This window comes from Rhea pennata, chromosome 1, assembly GCF_028389875.1.
Source record: "Rhea pennata isolate bPtePen1 chromosome 1, bPtePen1.pri, whole genome shotgun sequence".
Lineage (NCBI taxonomy): Eukaryota > Metazoa > Chordata > Aves > Rheiformes > Rheidae > Rhea > Rhea pennata.
In genome coordinates this window covers 173027590-173048432 of record NC_084663.1, presented here as the reverse complement: position 1 = coordinate 173048432, position 20843 = coordinate 173027590, and the positions used below count along the sequence as shown (strand labels likewise).

General features: G+C 38.7%; 1 protein-coding gene across 1 annotated transcript; it reads left to right on the top strand.

The window, feature by feature from the left end:
• Nucleotides 1–410: 410 nt before the first annotated feature.
• On the top strand, nucleotides 411–19904 carry KLF5 (KLF transcription factor 5). Its single transcript, XM_062576093.1, has 4 exons — nucleotides 411–827; nucleotides 2914–3784; nucleotides 4962–5021; nucleotides 18015–19904. The coding sequence occupies exons 1-4, from the start codon at nucleotides 609–611 to the stop codon at nucleotides 18191–18193; spliced, it is 1329 nt and encodes a 442-aa protein (XP_062432077.1). The 5' UTR covers nucleotides 411–608; the 3' UTR covers nucleotides 18194–19904.
• Nucleotides 19905–20843: the final 939 nt, after the last annotated feature.

Sequence of the window (20843 nt, the reverse complement as noted above, 5' to 3'; positions counted from 1 at the left end):
GAGGTACTCGAGTCACAGCTTAACGGCCGCTGTCAGAAAAAAGCGGGCCGGATCTTCCCTCGGCGTTACCGCCCCGCCGCGCACGGGCGCCTCGCGAGCCCAACGGCCACACCGCTCCGCGCGCCCAATGGCCGCCGCGCGCCCAACGGCCGCGCCGCGCGCCCAACGGCCGCTCCGCTACGCTCCCCGCGCCCAACGGCCGCCGGGCGCCCAACGGCCGCGCCGCCCTGTCGGTGCTGCGGCGCCCGTGGCCAGCGCGCCGCGGGGAGGAGCCCGCCGCGCTGCCCATAGGCAGGGCAGCCCGCAGGGCCGGCCCCTTTCCCCGGGCTGGGTGGGGTGGGTGGGCGGGCGGGGGGTCGGGGGTGGGGTAGGGTGAAATAGAGGCGGGCATGTGTCAGTGGATAGATACCCTTGGCCAGGTACAGGCGGCGGCACTGAGGACACTGGAGCTGATGCGCTCACGGGCTGGGGCTCGCGGGGAGTGAGTGCCGCGCAGTTGCCACCCCTGCCGCCACCCGGAGCCTGCCGCCGGCCAGTCCCCGCCGTGTCAGGGCGGCGCAGCGAGGGCGGGCAGCCAGTCCGTGCGCACCCGGGAGCCAGCCCGCCTCATGGCCACCAGGGTGCTGACCATGAGCGCCCGCCTGGGTCCCATGCAGCAGCCCGAGGAGCCGGTGTTCGCGCAACTTAAGCCCGTGCTGGGCGCCCGGGAGGCAGCGATCTTCCCTGGAGAGGATCTGAAGCAGCCGCCCCAGCAGCAGCAGCAGCACCCGGGCGGCGGCGGCGGCGGCGGCGGCGGCGCGACCCTGCCGGCGGAGGAGATGGTCCAGGTAGGCAGGGACCACCTCCCGCCGCCGTCGCGGTGCCGCGGCGGGGCGCCGGGCGGGCGGCGGCCGCTGTGGAGATGCGCTGGGTGGGGCCGGGCAGCGGAGCTGAGGCAGGGGGTGGCCGTCCCGCAGGGCGGGGGGAGGCCCGCCGCGTGTGGAGGGCAGCGGCGCGGCGGAGCTGCCGCCTTCCCGCCGGCGGAGCGCGCCCGGGGCGGGCCGAGGCGGCCCGCGGCGCGGCCGTGGCGGCCCGGGGCGCGGCCGAGGCGGGCTGAGGCGGCCCGGGCTGAGGCGGGGCGCGGGCTTCGCCGCCCGTCGTCCACACAGGACGGGGGGGGGCACAGAGGGAGCCGCGCTGCGCCTGGGAGCGTGTTGAAAGCTACAGCTGCTGCCTTTGCACTTGCCCGGCAGCAGAATTAGAGCAACCGCCTGTCTTCCTCGCCCACGCACAGAGTCATGTTCAATTGGGGAAGGGGGGGGGGAAGGATCGGGAGAGGGGGGACTTCCCGGGACTTTCTGCCTGTCCCAGAAAACTGTTTGGAAATGGATCCACATGCAAACAGCTGGAAGAGCTAAAAGCAGAAAGCGCCAACCGCAACCTGCTTTTAGCACACGAACGGTTTTAATTTGAGACTCTTATTTCCAGACCTTGGCTCTTTCGTTGAACCTAAGTCGCTCGCGCGGTGTGCTGTGTCCCGTGCCCTTGCGTGGCGCAGATGCGGCGCCGCGGGACGAGCCAGGGCTGGCGACGGGGCCCCTTGCAAGGTTGCGCCGCACCGAAACGGGAGCCGGGGTACCTCCGACCCCCTTCCCCCCCCTTGTACTCTCCCCCGGGCGGGCTGGCTTGTGAGTGGCGTTACGGGGCGCTGCGCACTAACGCCCCGAGCTGAGGGCAGCGATATTTCGGGCGCTGCGTTTCAGTGATATCTGCTCAAAGAATAAATAATTCTGTCTTCAAAGCAAGCTGCTCGTGGCTTGTAAACAAGAGCTGGAAAAAGTAGCCTGGCATGTTAGGGCAGATCTAGATCAAAGGATAGGGAATGCTGCTTTGTTTATTTGTTTTGTTTACTGGTGGTCTTTGAAGAAAGGTCTTAAAATCCACTTTTGAGTAGACTTGCTGTTTGTTAGCTGCTTTCTCTTTTAGGGTGCTAAACGGATTCAGTATGAGTGTGCTCTTTACAGGACAAGGGGGAATGTAGCATTTGCCCACTGGAGAGTGCATGATAAATGTTTTGCTGATGACTGTACCAGTAATGTATCAGGCTGTAGCCACCCACGGATTCCCTAGCACCACTACACTAAGGGAATGATTTCCCAGTAATTAAAGAGCTCTCCTAGGACTGAGACATGAATAGGGACATGTTTGTCATGTTTTTAACCAATTATACACTGCATAGATTTTTAAAAGTGTTAGTATAGCTCCAGAAACACTAGAAACAAAGGAAACACTAATGTAGTCAACCTGTCTTCTTTTCGTTCTGTATTATTCGTAACTTTACACTTTGATGTCACATTTATAACTTTCTTTTAAACATGCAAAATCCTAGAAATATAAAATCACACACACATATATATACACTAGGATGTGTGTGTGTGTGTGTGTGTGTGTGTGTTTGTGTATAAACATTGTTTGAAGTATTAGCATTCAAATAGCCAGCTGAGGATGTGGCTTTTGGAGTTAGCATTTCAAAGAGAAATGCGTGAAACAGGCAGTAACCTTGTTAGAACAGTGAATTCTAAAGTACAAGATGATTAGCCGTACAGCCTATCATTTTCGTATATAGTACTCTCTTGCAGACATAAAAGATGAAAAGTTTGTCTTATACTAAAACATTAGCTCAATCTTAATATTTTATCTGCATTAACAACTCACACCATCATTTTATCTTCTTGTTCTTGATGTTTTTGATCAGCATGCCAGTTATAAAAGACAGTTTTTCATTAGTGTGAATTGTTTAAAATTTCTTCTATGGGTGACTAGCAGTTGGCTAAACAATACTGTGTGTTATGTCCAAAGTCTCACGTAACTTGCATGCCATGTTGTTTGCTAGTTGATAACAAATCATGTGGATTATCTATTTTGTTTTTATAGACAAGATGTGAAATGGAGAAATATCTGGCACCTCAGCTTCCACCCGTTCCTGTCATCCCTGAACATAAAAAATACAGAAGAGACAGTGCCTCAGTTGTAGACCAGTTTTTCACTGACAGTGAAGGGTTGCCTTACAGTATCAACATGAATGTCTTCCTCCCTGACATTAGTCACCTGAGAACTGGTCTGTACAAATCTCAGCGACCATGTGTGACCCACATCAAGACAGAACCAGTCACCATCTTCAGTCACCAGAGTGAAACTACTGCCCCTGCCCCTCCCCCTACTCAGGCCCTTCCTGAGTTTACCAGCATCTTCAGCTCTCACCAAACTCCTGATGTGAACAACATTTTTATCAAGCAGGAGCTTTCTACTCCAGATGTTCATCTTTCTGTAACACCCCAGCAAGGCCAGTTATATCAGCTCTTGAGCTCACCGGATTTAGATATGCCCAATACGACTACTCAGGCAGCCGTAATGGACTCCCTTAACAATGTTTCTATGCCGTCAGCTATGGCAGGCCTTAATACACTCTCCTCGGCTGTTCCACAGACTGCAATGAAACAGTTCCAGGGCATTCCCCCGTGCACCTATACGATGCCAAACCAGTTTCTTCAACAACAGGCCACTTACTTCCCTCCTTCCCCCCCAAGCTCAGAGCCTGGAAGTCCAGATAGACAAGCAGAGATGCTACAGAATTTAACCCCTCCGCCATCATATGCTGCAACTATAGCTTCCAAGCTGGCAATTCACAATCCGAATATACCCGCAACACTGCCAATAACTCCCCAGAATATACAACCAGTTAGATACAACAGAAGAAGTAACCCAGATTTGGAGAAAAGGCGTATCCACTACTGTGACTATCCTGGTAAGCAGTCTGCTTCAGAAAAACCTGTAATCCCCGCTCTTGTAATAAAAAAGTGTGAACAAGCATAGACTAGGTATAAATGGTTCTCTTTAGCTGTAGTCTCCCAGGAGATAACCAATTCCTTTCTTGCTAAAATAAGATTTCTCCTCTTCAATTTTTGAGGTGTTTTTTCAGATTCTTTACCTAATATGTTGTAGGTCATATTTTTCCTTCATGTCATTTCTTACTCTCTTCAATGCCTAAGCTCATTTTCTCATGTTAGAAAACTTAAAATTTATAGGAAAAAAAAATACAACTTTCTCTAAGTTAAATCAGTGTGACTGTCCACCTCATGCTCTCACTTTTCTAAAACCAGTAATGGACCAGCAGCTCAATTTGTGGAAAGTGATACAGCTCAGTTTGAGTTTGTCAACACTAAAAGAATCATTTCAGTTCCTGGTAGCTGAGGTCACGGCCATATCTTCCCTATTATGAATAGGGAATTCAGCTGCCTAAATAAACCCGTTAAAGCTGTCTTTGAAAATTTTCTACAGATAAATTCCCTTAAAGCCTGTCATTTTCTTATATTGAACTGGAAATCTGATTCCATCAACTGTTCCTTCAAGCAATATGTGATCCCAGATATAAGCCGTTAACAGTGTTCTGAACACATCTAGAAAGTGCTGCACTTAGCTGATCTCTCTCTTAATAAATATATACTTCATGGATGATATATAATCCACTTAGTGTACAATATGATAAATACCTTATAAAAAAATTATGTACAGTCATGAATAACACCGGTAATGGCATGAGCAAATTCTTTAGGAAATTCTGGAAAAAATTGAGTTGTAAAAAAAGGAAAAAAGTCTGCGTTGTAGGGCCGACAATCCATGTAACAGGTGTTACTGTATGTGGATTGTAGCAGCTATTGTTTTATACTACATTACAAGGTAATGTCTACGAAAACATATTTTTTCCTATATAAAGCAACATAATAATTTTTCCTATGTAAAGCAACATCTTTCTAAGAGCTTTCTATATTAAATTATACTTTTAAATGATTGTACTGCCAGAAGATTGTAAAGTTGAATATTTGCAGATAGTACCTCAGCACCGAATGAGGAAGTTTAATAGGGAGTGTTCCTGTTCTCAATACTGATATGTTTGTCTTCCTTTTTATTTTCTTTTGTTTTAGGCTGCACAAAAGTTTATACAAAATCTTCTCACTTAAAAGCGCACCTGAGAACTCACACTGGTATGTACTCACTCTCTTAGTGTCTCTTGTTCATTAATGAGTTATCTATCTTTCGAAAAAGCGACTATGTTTGATTTGCCATCTTCTCCCTGTTTTTTCTACAGAATGGTGTGGGTTCAGGCTGGCAGTTCAGTTAAGAAAGCTTTCTGGTTTAGTCAGTAAAAAGTAAAATTGCTTTATTCTTAAGGCAGTTTTGTTAAGCCTTTTACAATATAATATTAAAAATAACTAAGAGCAAAACTGGTGAAATTTTCGATCTTAAAATGCTTTGAAGTATAAAACCAAAAAAACAAAAAACCCCCACACCCCCTGCAAAAACTGAAATAAGCATAGTAAACATGTTACCATTTAAAGATCTATCAAAATAATTAGAATTTTCTGTTTCGGCTTTCATGTTGACGTATTAGAATTATTTAATCTTAGAATTTTTCAGAAATCCTCGAGGTATCTCCAGTTGCTTTGTCCTTAGCATTAAATGTGCATCTTTTTTTTACAGTAAGTTGTATTATATTTTTTAAAAATAATTTCAATGTCTTGTTGGTGAAAGATGTTAGAGGAAATGAAAAGTGTATAACATTTGTTTTGGTATCTTGATCAAATTCTGCCTGCCGCTATAGACACAGACCCAGTTCATGGGCCTGCGTTGGGCTAAACTCCGCACAGAGCTTTGCTTATACATGCATACAGTGGCCACATATTTAAAAGACAGCTATTAGAAGGGGAACCTGTCTGTTCAAAATTGTAGATTTGCTTCGGCAGAAGGAATGAAAAGAGAAGGAGATAAGGGGAGAAATACGTAACTCCCCAACAGCATACTTCTAAATTGTTAAGACAGTTCTTTGCTGGGATCTTAATACAATATCTATCATGCTAAATCTTTACAGTAAGAAGCATGTGATTTTTTTTTTGTAAAGAAATCAAATGAGATCACATGAGAAATTAAACTATTCTTGTTTTTAAAACTGAGAATGAAATCAAATTCCTTTTATGTGTGAATGTCGATTCTAAGCAATAGAAGAGTCATATTTCAAGCAATTCACTTATTGAAATAGGCTGTCAGCACTATGTTGGTGCCGTTCAAGTAGTAAGGTTTCACCTAAGTGTAAACCAAAAGTCAAAACAAAACTTAACATGAGCTATGATCTAACAAAATGTGTTTCGCTATCTCTATGGAAACAAGGTCTTGTATTCAGCAGGCACTTTGAATGGATCGTTGGATTATCGTAATGAAATTGAGTATCTGCAGGCTAAATGTTACTATGGAAATTTTGTTTTGATAAATGAAGCAATTATCTCTGTTGCAGTCACAGTAAAAATTAAAAGCAACTGTACAAAGATTATTACTTTACATTAGCAATAGACTGAACAAGAGTGCTATTACAGATATTTTGTGATATATTTAATCAGTCATTATCAGCTAACTTAATAGGAATGGAATATTTTCATGAAGCTGTAAACCTGAATGACATCACAGAATGCAACACGGTTGCTCTTTAATAAATTATCTATAAGCAAAGTGGGTGCAATTTCCACTTATGCGTTTCAGCCAGCAATTAAATATCAGTTTAAAATATCTTGCTTGCTATTACACAATGACTGTAGGAAGAGAGATAAAAACAAAGCTTTACTCTGAAAATGAACATTACTTAGACATTGTTTGAAATCCACACTTTTACTTTTTTAAATCAGTTTGTATGTGTTTTCTATCTTGAATAGTAATGACTGTGAGGTTTATAAAGTTGCTACTTATGTGCACAGAAATACGTTTCACATCACTAATGTATATTGCTTTGGGTCAATAATGTTTATTGTTGACTTCACTTTTTTACCTGTAAGATATTTGACTTCAGAAATGTGGCTAAATGTGCAAAGGTCAGAGGAGCTGATGTATTCATGGAAACAAGAATGTTGTTTTAGATAAAAATCTGGTGAACTTAAGCAAGTCTGTAATACAAAGGGTCTTCTGGGGAGGTGAATGAAGGGATAAACTGTCTAAAGCTTTAACATGCAAGAATGTGAGTCCCTATCCTGTTACCTGCGTTATTTCAGTTTGGATTAGTTTAACTCTGCTGTATATTCATTTAATACTTGAAGATTTCCAGTGCAGATTAAAAGCTCCATCTTTACATACAGTTGAAATGTGTCTTAATACAAGTAAGTTTGCTCACATACTCAGTACCACATAAATCAATTAACTGAATGTTAATGTAAATGGACACAATCCCAGGGAAACCCATGAAGTAACGTTGGGGGCCTAGTTTCTTCAGGCGTGAACAGGAATTTTACTATTGATCTGAAAGGAGAAGGACTTGATACTGAAGGCTAAATTTGCATGTATGTTTTTGTTCATATACTGTCCACTCCCTGTGCACCTCGTCCCCCAGAACTGTGAATTCATACAGCACTATTGAGCTTTGTTTTTTTTTGGTTTTTTTTTGTTTTTTTTTTTTTAAACCTTTTTATGAAGCCTTTACCTTCAAAGTCTGAAGTGTCACGTAATCCATTTTAATAAAGTTGTGTGTGATATTCTTTCAGATCCCTTCGGGGATAGCAGACCTGTTTATCTGGCTAAACCCGTTCTTTAGTAATCACGGACCACTGAAGTTGTTTTCTCCTTATTCTTAGTTTCTTAACAATACCTTTTAAAATTGGCTGCAGTCTCTTTCTCATCCTAACCAGTCCCCGCCCTTTTCAGCAATCTGTCATCTTAAAATAAAAGAGCCTGCAGCAAAGTTTGTCTGCCATTAAAAGTCAAGACAGACCTTATGGTTTTCCTTTTGTATTGGAAAATCTCAGCCTTTATACAGTATTTATTTAGCAGGCTTTCTTTTCTGAATGGCTTTGAGTTTAATAGATGTTCTTTGAGAACAAACTTAAGGGAAATGTTATTTTTGAAAGATGGAATGTAGGCTCTAGCCTTTTTCCAAATTCAAATATGAAAACCTTGTCAGACTTTATAAATTACATTTAAATAAAACAGTAAGAAAAGGACAAGATAAAAATGCTGTAGGAAAATGCCTTACATTTTTCTTCTTAGGTGTTCCTAAGGTGTTTATCTTGCACCAAATCAGGCCATATAAGTTGGTTCTCATTTAATAGAATTATGCCTGGGCCCCATGTTCCTGCTTTTGCTGTTGATTTGGAATTGAACACTCACAGAAGTACTAAGCAAGGCTAATGTATTTGTTCTAGTCCCTGAAGAAGACATCCATTTTTCTTTCTCTAGAGATTACTTTAGTGTTTTTAAATTGTGAAGGAAATTTTAATTGTTGATAAACTGATAATCCAGAAATTTAACATAACCAACCTGCTGCTGCAAAAGTACACAACATTTTATATCAGTCCTAGCAGATATACAGTACATTTGGGTAATATCTTAAAACACTTCGGTATGGTTCTTAACTTCAGACAAATTATTCCTGAAACAGATAAAATGATATTAAATATACTAAAGTGCCTGTTAGAACATCTTTCAAAATAGATTAGTTTTTTTTTACTTCTTATATCAGGGATTTTCTTCTAAAATAATATTAACCTATTAGTCAAAGAACAAGTTTAGTTTCATAACTTGTATTGTGCAACTAGTCTATATAATGTGTAGAGTTTTTTATGCATCTATTTCAGGCTACTTGATAGTGAAGTTACCTTAAAGCACAGGCATAATAGCTTTGTGTACAACTTGAAAAACATGTGAAATGTCCGTGAAAAGCAGTTAATTGTGTACTGTAGATAAACCTCTTTAGCTTCCTTTTGTGACATCTGAATATATACATATATGTCAAGCGATCCTTTAGAAATAGCAGTCTTGTAACTTCTCCTGTTATGCTTCTATATATGTAAAAATTTTGGACTGTTGAAGTAGAGCCTTTATATGAAAGCACCTGGAATATCCTACCTATAAACTGCAGAAGAGCTGTTGGCTCCAGGGTGTTTTTTTTTTTCTTTTAATTTCTGTGAACAGCTGCATGCTTCAGAATTGTGTACGGTTTTAAGAAGAAAATTTATCATTGTTTAGAACACATCAGGGCACACACATTGAGGACATTTTCCAGCTGCATGTTGGTTTTCCGTATACAGAGTCTTTGTACAGACATGTTCTCTGATCACATGGTGGATTTGCCATTAATAGTTTCTAACATTAACTCCAGAACTATTTCATCTCTATCTATAGATCTAGTTAGTATTTGGTGATGGGAAGTGGAAGCCGAGATAACTCAAGAGAAAAGGCATTTCTCTAAATGAGATGCACTCAAAATGCTTTCCTCATCCCTAATTATTTCAAATGTTTATGCAGGCATGGGACAGCTGCTAACATGTACAGCTCCTCAAGGTGTTAACATTTTATTTTAATTTAGATTCTCTGTTTCGGTAGATCCATAATTAGACTGTGATGGTCAATCAGAATTAGAATGAGTCATGTGCAGTAGACTTTAGCAGTCCTTAGGACCTTGTGCTTTGAATTTACCATAGCTGTGTATGTATATGTATGTATGTATGTATATGTATATTACAGGTGGTTTCAAATAGACTTGCCCAGGAATTCAGGATGCCTATTATATGCCTGCTATTCCAAAGGGAAGAGAAGTGTCAGGGGATTCCTACTGAAAAAAAGCACCTCACAAAAACATGTATTGATTCAAAGATTTTGCCCATGTTGTACTAATGGGGAACTGAGACCCCAAAGGATTCCACCTTGCTCATGGTTGCAGAATTCTGTGTTTGTAGCTAACTGGATTCTGGAAAAATCTTTGGATCATGAAAATAGCTATTAAGTAATGTTTCCCTAAAGACCTGATTTCTTTAACATGTTAAATGAGTCAGTTGTTCAGATTCTACTTTAAGGAGATGTCAGTAAATCCATCATTGATAGACTAGAATAAGGAAAGATGGAGTAGAGTTAAATAAAACAGTTGTGAAAGTGCATTAAAGTGCAGTGTTGCTAGACTGCCGGAGAGTATGTTGGTATCTTTTATTTATGAATTCTGCTAAATCCATTAGTTGCCTGTGTGAGAAGTGGAAGTACATTGTTTTTCTGTGCAAACCACAGTTTGAGGGAAAACAATGCATTTTCAAACCTTTCACGAATGATTGCAGACCTTTGGATTAATTGATTTTGTTCTTTCTCTCTTGTCATTGCCTAAATGAAACAAGTTTGAATGTGTTGGGCTTCTTTGGATAAACTCTTAGCAATATAGGCCTAAGTTTTAATCAAATATTACTTCATGGCAGTGTCCACTGTTTAATTTTTATAAAACAGTAATTAAATTCCAAGGTGTCAGGTGAGGAGGGGTAGTTGTTAGATTTTAGATACTTAAAAGTCTGATATCCTGATACTTTCTTTTTGATTAAAAGCCTAGAAAGTCTCTCTAAGCATGAAAGCTTAAAAAACTGTTTTTCCTGTCAATTGCTCCCTGAGAGGATTAAACTTCAGTTCCAGGATATTTGATTCCTGATAAGGAAACTGTTGACCTAAGAGACTAGCTTTAAATATAGTTCATTTTGAGACTGCCCTACATACACTAACATAGTCCAAGATTCACAGCAATTGCCAGTGATTAGAACTTTCCATTATTTGATTAGGCATTCTGTATAGTAATTAATTTCTGAGCTTGACTTGAACAATTGACTGTCCTCCAGTTCCATGGAATATATTCTGAGTAGATTGTTGTTTGTTGTTTGTTAGATGACCTGCACCTCCCATTGGTGAAAGATTAGAAACATTTAAGTAATGTCCTAGTTTAGTCTGAGTATCTTGGTAGCAGCATTCCTGTTCTGTCAGACTGCATTATTTATATTCAGTGATCTCTAACAACTCAGATTAAGGACATATTAAAACCTTGAATTTTGGCAAGTGTACAATGCTTTGCTTTTATTTCAAGCAGACTTTAATGTATTGCTTTTTGGTTTTTGTGTTCATACAGTAAATGGAAATCTTAAAGTCTACAATACATGTTTAATAAATTCCATTTTAAGAGCACCTCTTATCTGACTGTACAAGAGCCAGCGTTATTGGTATGAGAGCTAAAGAGCTGTTCTTGCACCACAGGCGTAGATGAGGAAAGGCGTTCTTTAATGTAGAACTTGTAGATGCAGCCACGCACCCCAGATGGCATGGATTTTTTATAAATCTACTTTAAAAAATTCCTTTCCTCTTTCTTTGTGTATGTCCTTGAAGAGAGACCACCTCTGTTAAGACAGAATGTTATGCCAGAAAGAAAATAAACCACTTCACAGGCCAGTCAAGATTCCCCTGTAATCCTTGAACTGCATAAGACAACACTTAGCAAAATAAGAGTGCTTCAAGCATTGGTGGGAGCTCTGAGAAGATAATGCCTTCTGCGTGTCTGTAGTCAAAAAGTGAACAATGCCTAACTTTTTGACTGTCTAACTTCTTACTGCCCTCTTTGCTTACTAAACCTTCATTTCTTCTTTCCTGTTCACACTTTTCTTAGAAAGGATCACATACTACTTAATTTTGTCAATGATTGGATGTTTGAAGTGCAATGCTCTGTTAGAGGATTCTTCAGAACACAGTTTGGTTGTGAAATAGTACTTAATTGTCACCTTCAACTCAGCACTAGATAGGGTGTAGACTTTATTATGTCTTTTTAATGTGCCATATATGTTAGGCATTCGTATCACTGGTGGACTTGATATTCAAGGACTGAATTTATTTCCTCATGTTATTTACTCACAAAATAATCTGGACTTACTTTGACCTCTTCCTGTGCTCTTGGCCGTTTAATCCATCTCCATCTTGGACAACAGAAGAATTCCAGTGCACCAGACAGCTTTTAAGTAGCTGAGGGGCTCATTAGTTTGAAATTTCAGCTTTTCATTCTTTCTCTTAAAAAAAAAAAATGTCCTAAGAAAGGCAAAAAGCCAAACTGCTTTTAACAATGACTACAATGCTTAGTCAATGACAGAATGGAGGTATAATATTAAGTAAACTTTTGGAGCTAAAAAATTCTTTTGAATGAGTTATATATACCCAAGCAACTATTTTCAATTCCAGTCAATCTGGAATGGATTGGAGTTTAAAACCATGATACTAGAACCTATTTCAGGCGAACTAGAACGAGGAAAAAAACACATAATTTGTTATTGCTTTCAAATCTTCGAGATTATAGCATGGCATTGACCTAAGACAACTGATTTTAAGATGTGAAAAACTTGAAAACAGATACACTGAAAACTTACATAGACCTTAAATCTTTCTAATAATCTGTTCTAAAACAGGACCTACTGTAGGTAACTACTGCTAAGATTACTATAGTGCAGTAAGTTCTGCTTTTCCTCCCAGCTTTCTGTCACACCTAGCTGAATGTTTTTTAAGGCCAAACACTTGCCCCTAGGGAAATAATTCCAAAGAAACAAACGCTAGCATATTGATTGTTTTGAAACTTCCTCCAGAACCCAAGCTAGCCTGCTAACCTCCTGCTTGGAATACAGTTACTTACAAGCTGGAATTTCTTTGAGACTAGCTTTCTGGTATTGTCAGACTTGTCAGTCATCTAGCTCCTGAGAAGGCAGATGCCAGACAGTGATACGGCAAAGAGCAAACCAAAATGTGTTGTCTTTGTTAGTGGAGCAAAAATGGCATGCATGCTTCTCTACAAAACTTCAAAATGGATTCTTTCCCCACCCCTTTCTCCATCCTCTGGTAAAAAAGACTTTCCAACAAAACAAGAAGGGAAACTTCATCTTCTAGCCAGCTATGATATGTACTGAACCTGTTTACTTTTATATTCTTAAGAGCTACAATCAGGCATCTTCTTTTTAGAGTCTGAAAACAGAGCTTCTTCCTCAAAGAAGCTCCAAATGCACAACTCTGATAGAAATTAAGAAAACTTGCAGGCATTGGCAGTAACCTGATTTTGTCATACCCGTGTTTGGATTTCTGCATATGAATACAGTTGAATACTTCATGTTTGAAAATCTGGCCCCCACTGTTTGCAACTTTATACCTAAAGGAGTCCGTTCTAGTAGTGAATTTCAGAAATGAAGACACACCACTCTTTGGTGAAGTAAGGAAGCTTATTTTCTTATTAACCAGGAAATTGATCACTAATCTAGAGGTTTTTAATGACTTTTTCTCTGAACAGAACTTTAAATAGAAACATTTTCTTGAACAAGGACTACCATCAGCCACCACATTGGTGGCTCAGAATCTTATCTAGATGACTATGACAGTGACTGCCAGAGGATAGAATTAATATTAGGAAGTCAACTGGTGTATTTTTAAAACTATTAAACCCCACAAAGATATGTTAAAATGAGAACAGCCAACAATGTGTGGCTCACTGGTCCACATAATTCTTTGGTGGTGGCAGCAAGGATCCCAAACCTTGGGATCTGGCTTGGGATCCAAAGTTCATATATTGAAGTCTAATTAGTTTAGCATGTTACCTGGCACATCTCATATAGATATCCAGATAGCTTTTTGATGACCTAGCAATCTTACAGCATTATTATTTCTTTAATAGACAAACAAACTACAAGAAAAATAGTCTCATTTCAGATTAAATTCCCTTATCTCTTAGTGGGTGCTTTTTGTAAAAGAAATCGCAAACTAAACATTAGTGCTTGAGACTTCTGTGCTCAAGTACAAACCTGTTTCTCATGCTCTACAAATGTATTTTTTTTTAAACTGGAGAATGGTTACGTATTAGCAGTTCAAGAAGTTAAAATACATTTTGTGATCTGTAAGCCTAGCAAAATATTTTAAATCAGTGATATTGGAAGGAGGTTATGCAAAAATCCAATTAAACTTATGAAATCCCTATCCTGTTGAAGTATAATTTAAAGGAAAGCAGTTCTGTTTCCCAGAAGTGCTGTGTATAATATTTCTGGCTTGGGAAGAAAGAATTGGAGTGTGCTATTTGGCTAGAAATCGGTACCAGCTTCCTCCATGGTGTTTTACTTGAACAGTGTTGACATTCTAACAAATCCCGTGGAAGCTCCCCTGAAGTGGAGGAGTTAGCTGTTTTTTTTGCTTTTACAGTGAAATATCTGTTTGATACAGTGATCATGTTCCAGTAAAAGAGCTATACTGCATTTGTGTTTGATGACCAATGGCATTCTTGGTTTAACACCCTATAGAAAGTTCTAAATTGCTAGAGGAAACTCAATATTTCTGAAACTTTACAGCTACTGTATTTCACACAATCATTAAAGTAAACAAATACTACATTACTGTGTAGCCAATGAAAATAGTGGATAAAGGGTTCAGTGTCCCTTGTTGTGTGTACTTTTTAAAATAAATCCGCAACCCTAGATTTCTTGGTGCTATAAAGTCAGCATAGCAAAGAAATAGAATCACTTTTTAAAAAAATGTAACACGAGGCTTTTTTCCCTTGCCACAGGAACTTAGACCAAATTCTTATTTCTACAAAATGACAAAAAGCATGTGTATGGAATGAGAGAGAGAAAATACTACTGACTAGTTGTTCTTCTGCTTTCTTTAAAGGAGTGAAAATAATCTCCACCTTCTTTTTCTTGCCCCCCTTCCTCCTTGCCCAAAAGGAAAATATTTGAAATTGATTCAGTTCTTAAATAGAACTTTCCAACGGAAACTAGCATTACAAACATAGATATTCAGTATTTTACCCCTAGGATTTATTCAAAATAATCTGGGCCTCTATATTGGCGCTAAAAATACATTTTCCAGTTCTCACTGTTAGCCAAAGCAGGGGTTAAAAGCAGCATTTTGGCTTTAATTTCTCACGCATAAAAGTAACACTGTTAAAACAATCTGTGTAAGGTACTGACTCGTTCCCCTCCATGCATCCCCTGAATACTATTCAGTTTAGCTCAGGTCTGCAGAAGTCAACCAGAAAGGAGGAGCAGTGCTTTTCTGCATGTTCGAGTGTCACATTGTATAGCTTTTCTAGTGGGTAACATCATTGTCTGTGAAGATTTGTAATTACGGCAATGACATAAGATGAGATGACAACTAAAGTGGAATAAGCTATTGTAGTTTCCAGGTAGGTCTCTGGAAACCTGGGTCCCATGCAGTTCAATGGAGGTCTTGCCATTGAACTCAACAGGGTTTGAATTTTACTTTAGCTTAGAAGCTTTTGTGTCCAACAAACCACACGGTTCACTGCTGTACTGGTTACTGGTAGTTCATATACTGTCAGTCTTCATAGCATACTGTGCTGCTGTTAGAGTGGGAGGACAGCAGTTTTGTTTGGACTTAAACAGGGTCAGATATTATCTGTGCAGGATAATTTTTGAGATTTTTTTTCGCTGTGATGTAGTGCAAGCCTCAGTGAAATTACAAATACTTGACTATCTCCAGACACCAAGTTGAGAAATTGTGATTCAAATCTCATGGGCTCCATTCTGGTCCGTCTCACTCTACACATTCCTAGTCTTTCTTTTGGTTAGTTTTACTTGTCTACCCTCTATATCATTTCTCTCTTTCCCTGTCTAACTCTGCAAAAATTTTAAACAAGTATTTGTAGTATACAGAAGTCTCCCTATCTATTTGCTCTCCTTGGGCGGTTAGGATGGGGAAATGACAAAACTGAGTGTTGACCACTGAATATTATATAGCAGTTTTAAGTGAAAGATAGGCAAGAAGCTTTATAGATTCATCTTACTGAGACTACTCTGTATTTAGGTTTAAAAATTAATTCTAAACAAGATAAAAGCATTTGATAAAAAGAGTTTAAAGCCAGTATGGGGAAAGGTGGGAGAAAAAGGAAGATACACCGTGACTTTAAGCTAGATGTTTCAAATGCAAGAATAACACTTAAATGAAACTTGTGCATGTGTTTTAACATGAAAAATTTTCAGCAGATCTCTCTAGTGCTGTGTGTATGGATCAGCAATGAAGTTTTCTACAGAATTCATTATACCTAGACCAAGTTTCAACACATTAAAGGTGACAAAAGATCCTCTACTGAATAAAGCTCTTACATGTCATTCTGCCATGAAGACCAAATGTGTTATATCAGGTGGCATCTCTAATATTAGAAAAGCTTTATGCTTTATGAAATCTTGTAACTTACAGTATGTTTTGTGTGGAGCAAAAAAGAATCATATATATACATCTTCAGTCATTATCAAGCAGAGTAAATTCAACTATGACAAATTTGTAAGAAATTGTGGTCTGATCTATCATAAATAATTTTGGACACCATGAGAAGTGATTCCAAATCCTTGGTTTGTTTTTCCTAAAGGATGATGTTGCCACTGTAATTTCAATAAATCCTGATTGCCATATATACAGAGAGGTGGTTGTTTGTTTGATTGTTTGTTTTTTCTTGTGGAAGTCTCAGTTCAGCTGTGGATGTGCTGCCAATACAAAGTCACATCCCATTGTGAGCAAAGGGCTGATTCTGCTTTTAGTAGTAGGTAGAAAGTTACTAGTCAATTGATAAGAAAAAGCGGTAGAAACTCACAGACAAAACTAGCTTTATAATTTCAGTTAAATAGTAATTTAAAGTCTCCGAAGTGCTTTATTGAAGGTTCTCAAATGGTGTTCGGTGTGTAGCCAGTGGAGAACAAACAATCTGATTGTAGGGTACTGGTTTCTGTTTTTTTTTTTTTTTTTTCCTTTCTTTCCTTTCTTTTTCCCTGTACTAGTCTGATGATAAAAAGAGGAAAAGTAGCTACTCTGGCGTGCTATGGGATTCAGAGTGGTAGAGTAAAGGTCTGTGACCAGTGGAGAGGGAAAAGATTTGTAAGGCATGTCGGAAAGAATTTTCAGTAAGCTCAGACCTTGGCCTGATTCTGCTGCAGATAAACGCACTGCTGAGTGCTTTGCTAAGTTCAATTTTCTTTCTCTTTTTAATTAAATGGGTCACATTAATAAACAGCATATAGATAGCAATGGAATATCCCAGTTTAAATATGTTTTGTCAACCATTGTCATCAATAGCCAATAAATACGTCATTTACCCTGTTCATGTATATGAAGTTTGTTTTTAGATTGACAATCAAGTCCACACCAGCTCCTGAGCAAGTGTGTGTACACATGTAAAGTTCTGTTTTCATACAGAAGTCTTCTTGATTTTGTGGCTTCATGTTTCTTCCATTTCAAAAAACAAATCTATAAATTATAGACATACTTAAAATAACTCATTTACAGTTCTAAAATGGAGGAATGCAAATACTTTGGGTGCTTGTGCCAATGCATTCAAGTCTAGCTGGATACTTTAAAAGTTATATTCAGTGCTTCGTTAACGTAGCAAGTTTTCAGAAATGCCATACTCCCCTTATGTCAGTATAGACTAAGGCGAACAGCAAACACTTGGCACCTCTAAAAATCTGGCTATTTAAACACCTAATTCTAGACATTAAATTCTGAAAACTGGGGCTTCAGGCTTTTAGAAGCTTTCTTCTATATATAGCTAGCCCACACCAGAATACCACAAGATTTTATTACCCCTGACATTTTTGAAAATATTATCCTAGTTGTATTTGTCACACGGTGTACAGTTTTATTTATACATTAGAAGTTCTTCAACAAATCTATACCCTAAAAATAATCTTTCTAGTAACCTTTCTTCCTATTTCAAACTTACTCTTAAAAAAAGTTCCATATATCTTAATTTACCGTTTTTTAAAAGATGCAAGTGTAGGTTACAAGCTGGTCTGGCTTGTTGTGAGACTGGTTTTTTCTTTACTCTCTTGCACATTGAGATGAATATGAGGCTTTCAGTCTCTTTTATCTTTTTCCCCTGTGAGTATCTGTATCATAGCCATCTTTAATTTGGATAAGTAATCAGCTTATATTTGCAAGTTTCTTAAGTGGTATAATTTTACCAAGGTATTACCACAGATTTGAGAATTATCTGAAAAAGCAAATGGGGACAGGCCTGTTAAATATAGTTGTTAATAACTAAGAAATGTCAGCTCCTGTTGAGTTGTTTATTCCTCTTCAAACTGAAAAAGCAATGTAATTCAGTGTGCTCTCACATCAGTTTTCTTCTGAAGAGTGACAGCTGATAGTCTTATTTCTCTGTGTTCTATATATTTCAGGTGAAAAACCATACAAATGCACGTGGGAAGGCTGTGACTGGAGATTCGCTCGTTCGGATGAATTAACACGCCACTACAGGAAGCATACGGGGGCAAAGCCCTTCCAGTGTGCTGTGTGCAATCGCAGCTTCTCTCGCTCTGACCACCTGGCTCTCCATATGAAGAGACATCAGAACTGAAGCTGGACTTGTCATTGAGGTAGTTTTGTATCTATGCAATTTCCTATTGACTCTCAATTCATACCTAAAATTAGTTTAATTTTTGACTATGGATTATCCATTTAAAAGAAATCTCAAAAGAAACTGGAAATGTATATTTTGTATATTTATGCAGAAAAAGGGAAGACACTGTATCACAATACCAGAGTGTTCAGTTGGGTTTTTTTTTTTTTTGCTCTCATGATGTATATGGCTTTAGTCAGCAGGTTTCATCTCTTTGCAAGTATTACGTCTTGACACATTGCAGCGTTACACATTTTTTTCTGTTGCAGTGTTTTGACCAAAGCACTGTCATTATTGTGACAATGTTTAGTAAATGAGTTAATTAGAGGCTACAGGTGAATGAACGCAGTGGAAAAGCCATGAATTGTAACCCATCAGGTTTTTACTGGACGTATTTAGTATTTGTGGGTTTTTTTTAAATGTTAAGTCATTCTGTGGAGGTAAAATACATAGAAAAAAATCATAAGCAGCCATAGAACAAAACATTTTGTTCTGTATGTTGCATGTTTGCTATGACAAAGATTTTGTAAATATGCAAATCAGCTTTTTAAGTTTAATACAAAAGTTTTCTAAAAATCATCTGAAAAAAGCAGTTGTTTTACATTTGATAACACAGCACATTTACAAACAAATTTATTTAAATACCTCTCAAAACAGTACCAACTTAGCTTTATTTTTCTCAGAAGAAATGAGCTAAGCATTCAGATGTTTTGTACCTGTTAACACAAACAGTGTGCACTGAATATTCGAAGCAGGATTTTGTTTTCAAATTGCTTAAAAGGGCAAAACATTTAGAATGAACTGTAAAGTAAATGTTGGAAGCTTAAATAATGGGGATAGTTACAATATTCAGAATGTTAAACCTCTTACTATAAGCTAAACTTAGTATCACTTTAAAAAGAAGGATTTAGGATGCAGTTTTCATATATGGACATGTTAAGCTGGTTCAGCACCAGTATGATCCAGTTTCATGAGGATATTGCATGTAATTTACTAGAAGGTAGAAGATACAGTAATTTTATTTAAAATTACAGTGCAGTTTAGTTGATCCACTGTTCAGATTGACACATACAGGGCAAAATTTACTGCTGACATGAGTAGTTGAAACTCTTCTGAAGTCAATGAAGTGGTGCCCTTTTATGCAAGCGATGACTTTGATCCACAGTGTTCCGCCTTGAAATAGTAAATGAAGGGCCAAAGATGAGGTTATACTGTGTAGGATTTGGCCAGGCAACAGGAGAAAAACAAACAAACCTAGTAAGTGTCTGGAGTTATAAGCCGTAATATTAAGCTGTCAACCAAAGGATAGATTAAGAATCAAAATACCAAAAAAGGGTCTTGCAGAAAAACCTAACTTTGTTAAAACTGTTGTTTGTCTTTATTTATTTGTGGTATACAATAGACTCTTTTTTTAAGACAATTTTACATATACTTGATAAATTATAGTTTTGTTTGTTATAGTTAGAAATGTTGCTCTTAATGTAAATAGTTGACAAATGATGTAAATAATTTTGTAAGGCTTCAAATGTTTATACGTGGAAACATGCATAAATTGGTTGCTGTTTTGCTTCTTTTGCCTCCCCCTACCTTATTTTTGTATTGTGGTATTTCTTATGCAAATGATGGAGCAAACAGCTGTATAGTTGTAGAATGTTTTGAGAGAGAATGAAATGGTTTATATATAAAAGACTTTTTTTTTTTTTTTGCAAAATAAAACAAAGTGCCTAATGTGTGTGTGTGTGCGCGCTCTGTGGCTCTTCACAATGAATGATATGTGGTTTCACATCAGCTCTTCTTAGCAAGGGATGGCTCTTTGAAAAGTACCTAGCCCTTCCGCATCCTGCCCTGATGAAAATAATAAATGCGGAATGATAAATACTACTTTATGGTGCTTGTCTGCCATCAGAACATTAAAAGAAATATGTGGTAGTCTGGAAGCAATTGCAATAGGCCATCCACAGTAGTGTAATAGTAAACAAAAGGTACACATTGGGTGCATACAAGAAGTACACAAAACTCTCTCCCATATTCAAAATGGATAAAAACTGTTTACGCCCAACTACACGGTTGCCCAACAGAATTTTCTCCCCCTGCAAAACCCTTCTCTGTCATGTCCTATAAAAACAAAAAGGTCCTGTAGAAGCAGTATGCAGTGCCCTCCACAGCATTATCTCCATTTCGGCATTTGTCCTGCAGAAGACGGAAATAAAGTTCAATTTAAAAATTCAAGCTAATGCGTACTCTCAGATCTAGGCTTACATCTGTGTCCTCACCCTTTCATCCAAGCTTAAAGAGAACAAGCTTTTTTAAAAAAATCAAATTACCACTAATAAACCTGTCATTTTAAATTTCATCTGCTATTTCAACTTATAAAAGTGAAGTAGTACGAACTGCCAGTTCATTCAAAATTTTCTCTAAAATGTGAAAGTGTAAACTCCGACTCCTGGATCCTTTCTTATTTTTTTCAGTTCCTTCATTATAATCTGTTTTTCCTCAATTTTTTTTTCTACCTTAATTATCCTGTTCCATATCACATAAAACTAGGTCCACACATAATCTACTCACTCCTTTTAGAAAATACCGAAGATAGAATTAATATATTGAATAA

Bases quoted from the DNA above. Each gene is read 5' to 3' on its own strand.
- KLF5 (XM_062576093.1), top strand. From the start codon at position 609: ATGGCCACCAGGGTGCTGACCATGAGCGCCCGCCTGGGTCCCATGCAG. The intron at 3,785-4,961 runs GTAAGCAGTCTG...CTTTTGTTTTAG, and splicing joins CCACTACTGTGACTATCCTG to GCTGCACAAAAGTTTATACA. The intron at 5,022-18,014 runs GTATGTACTCAC...TATATATTTCAG, and splicing joins GCACCTGAGAACTCACACTG to GTGAAAAACCATACAAATGC.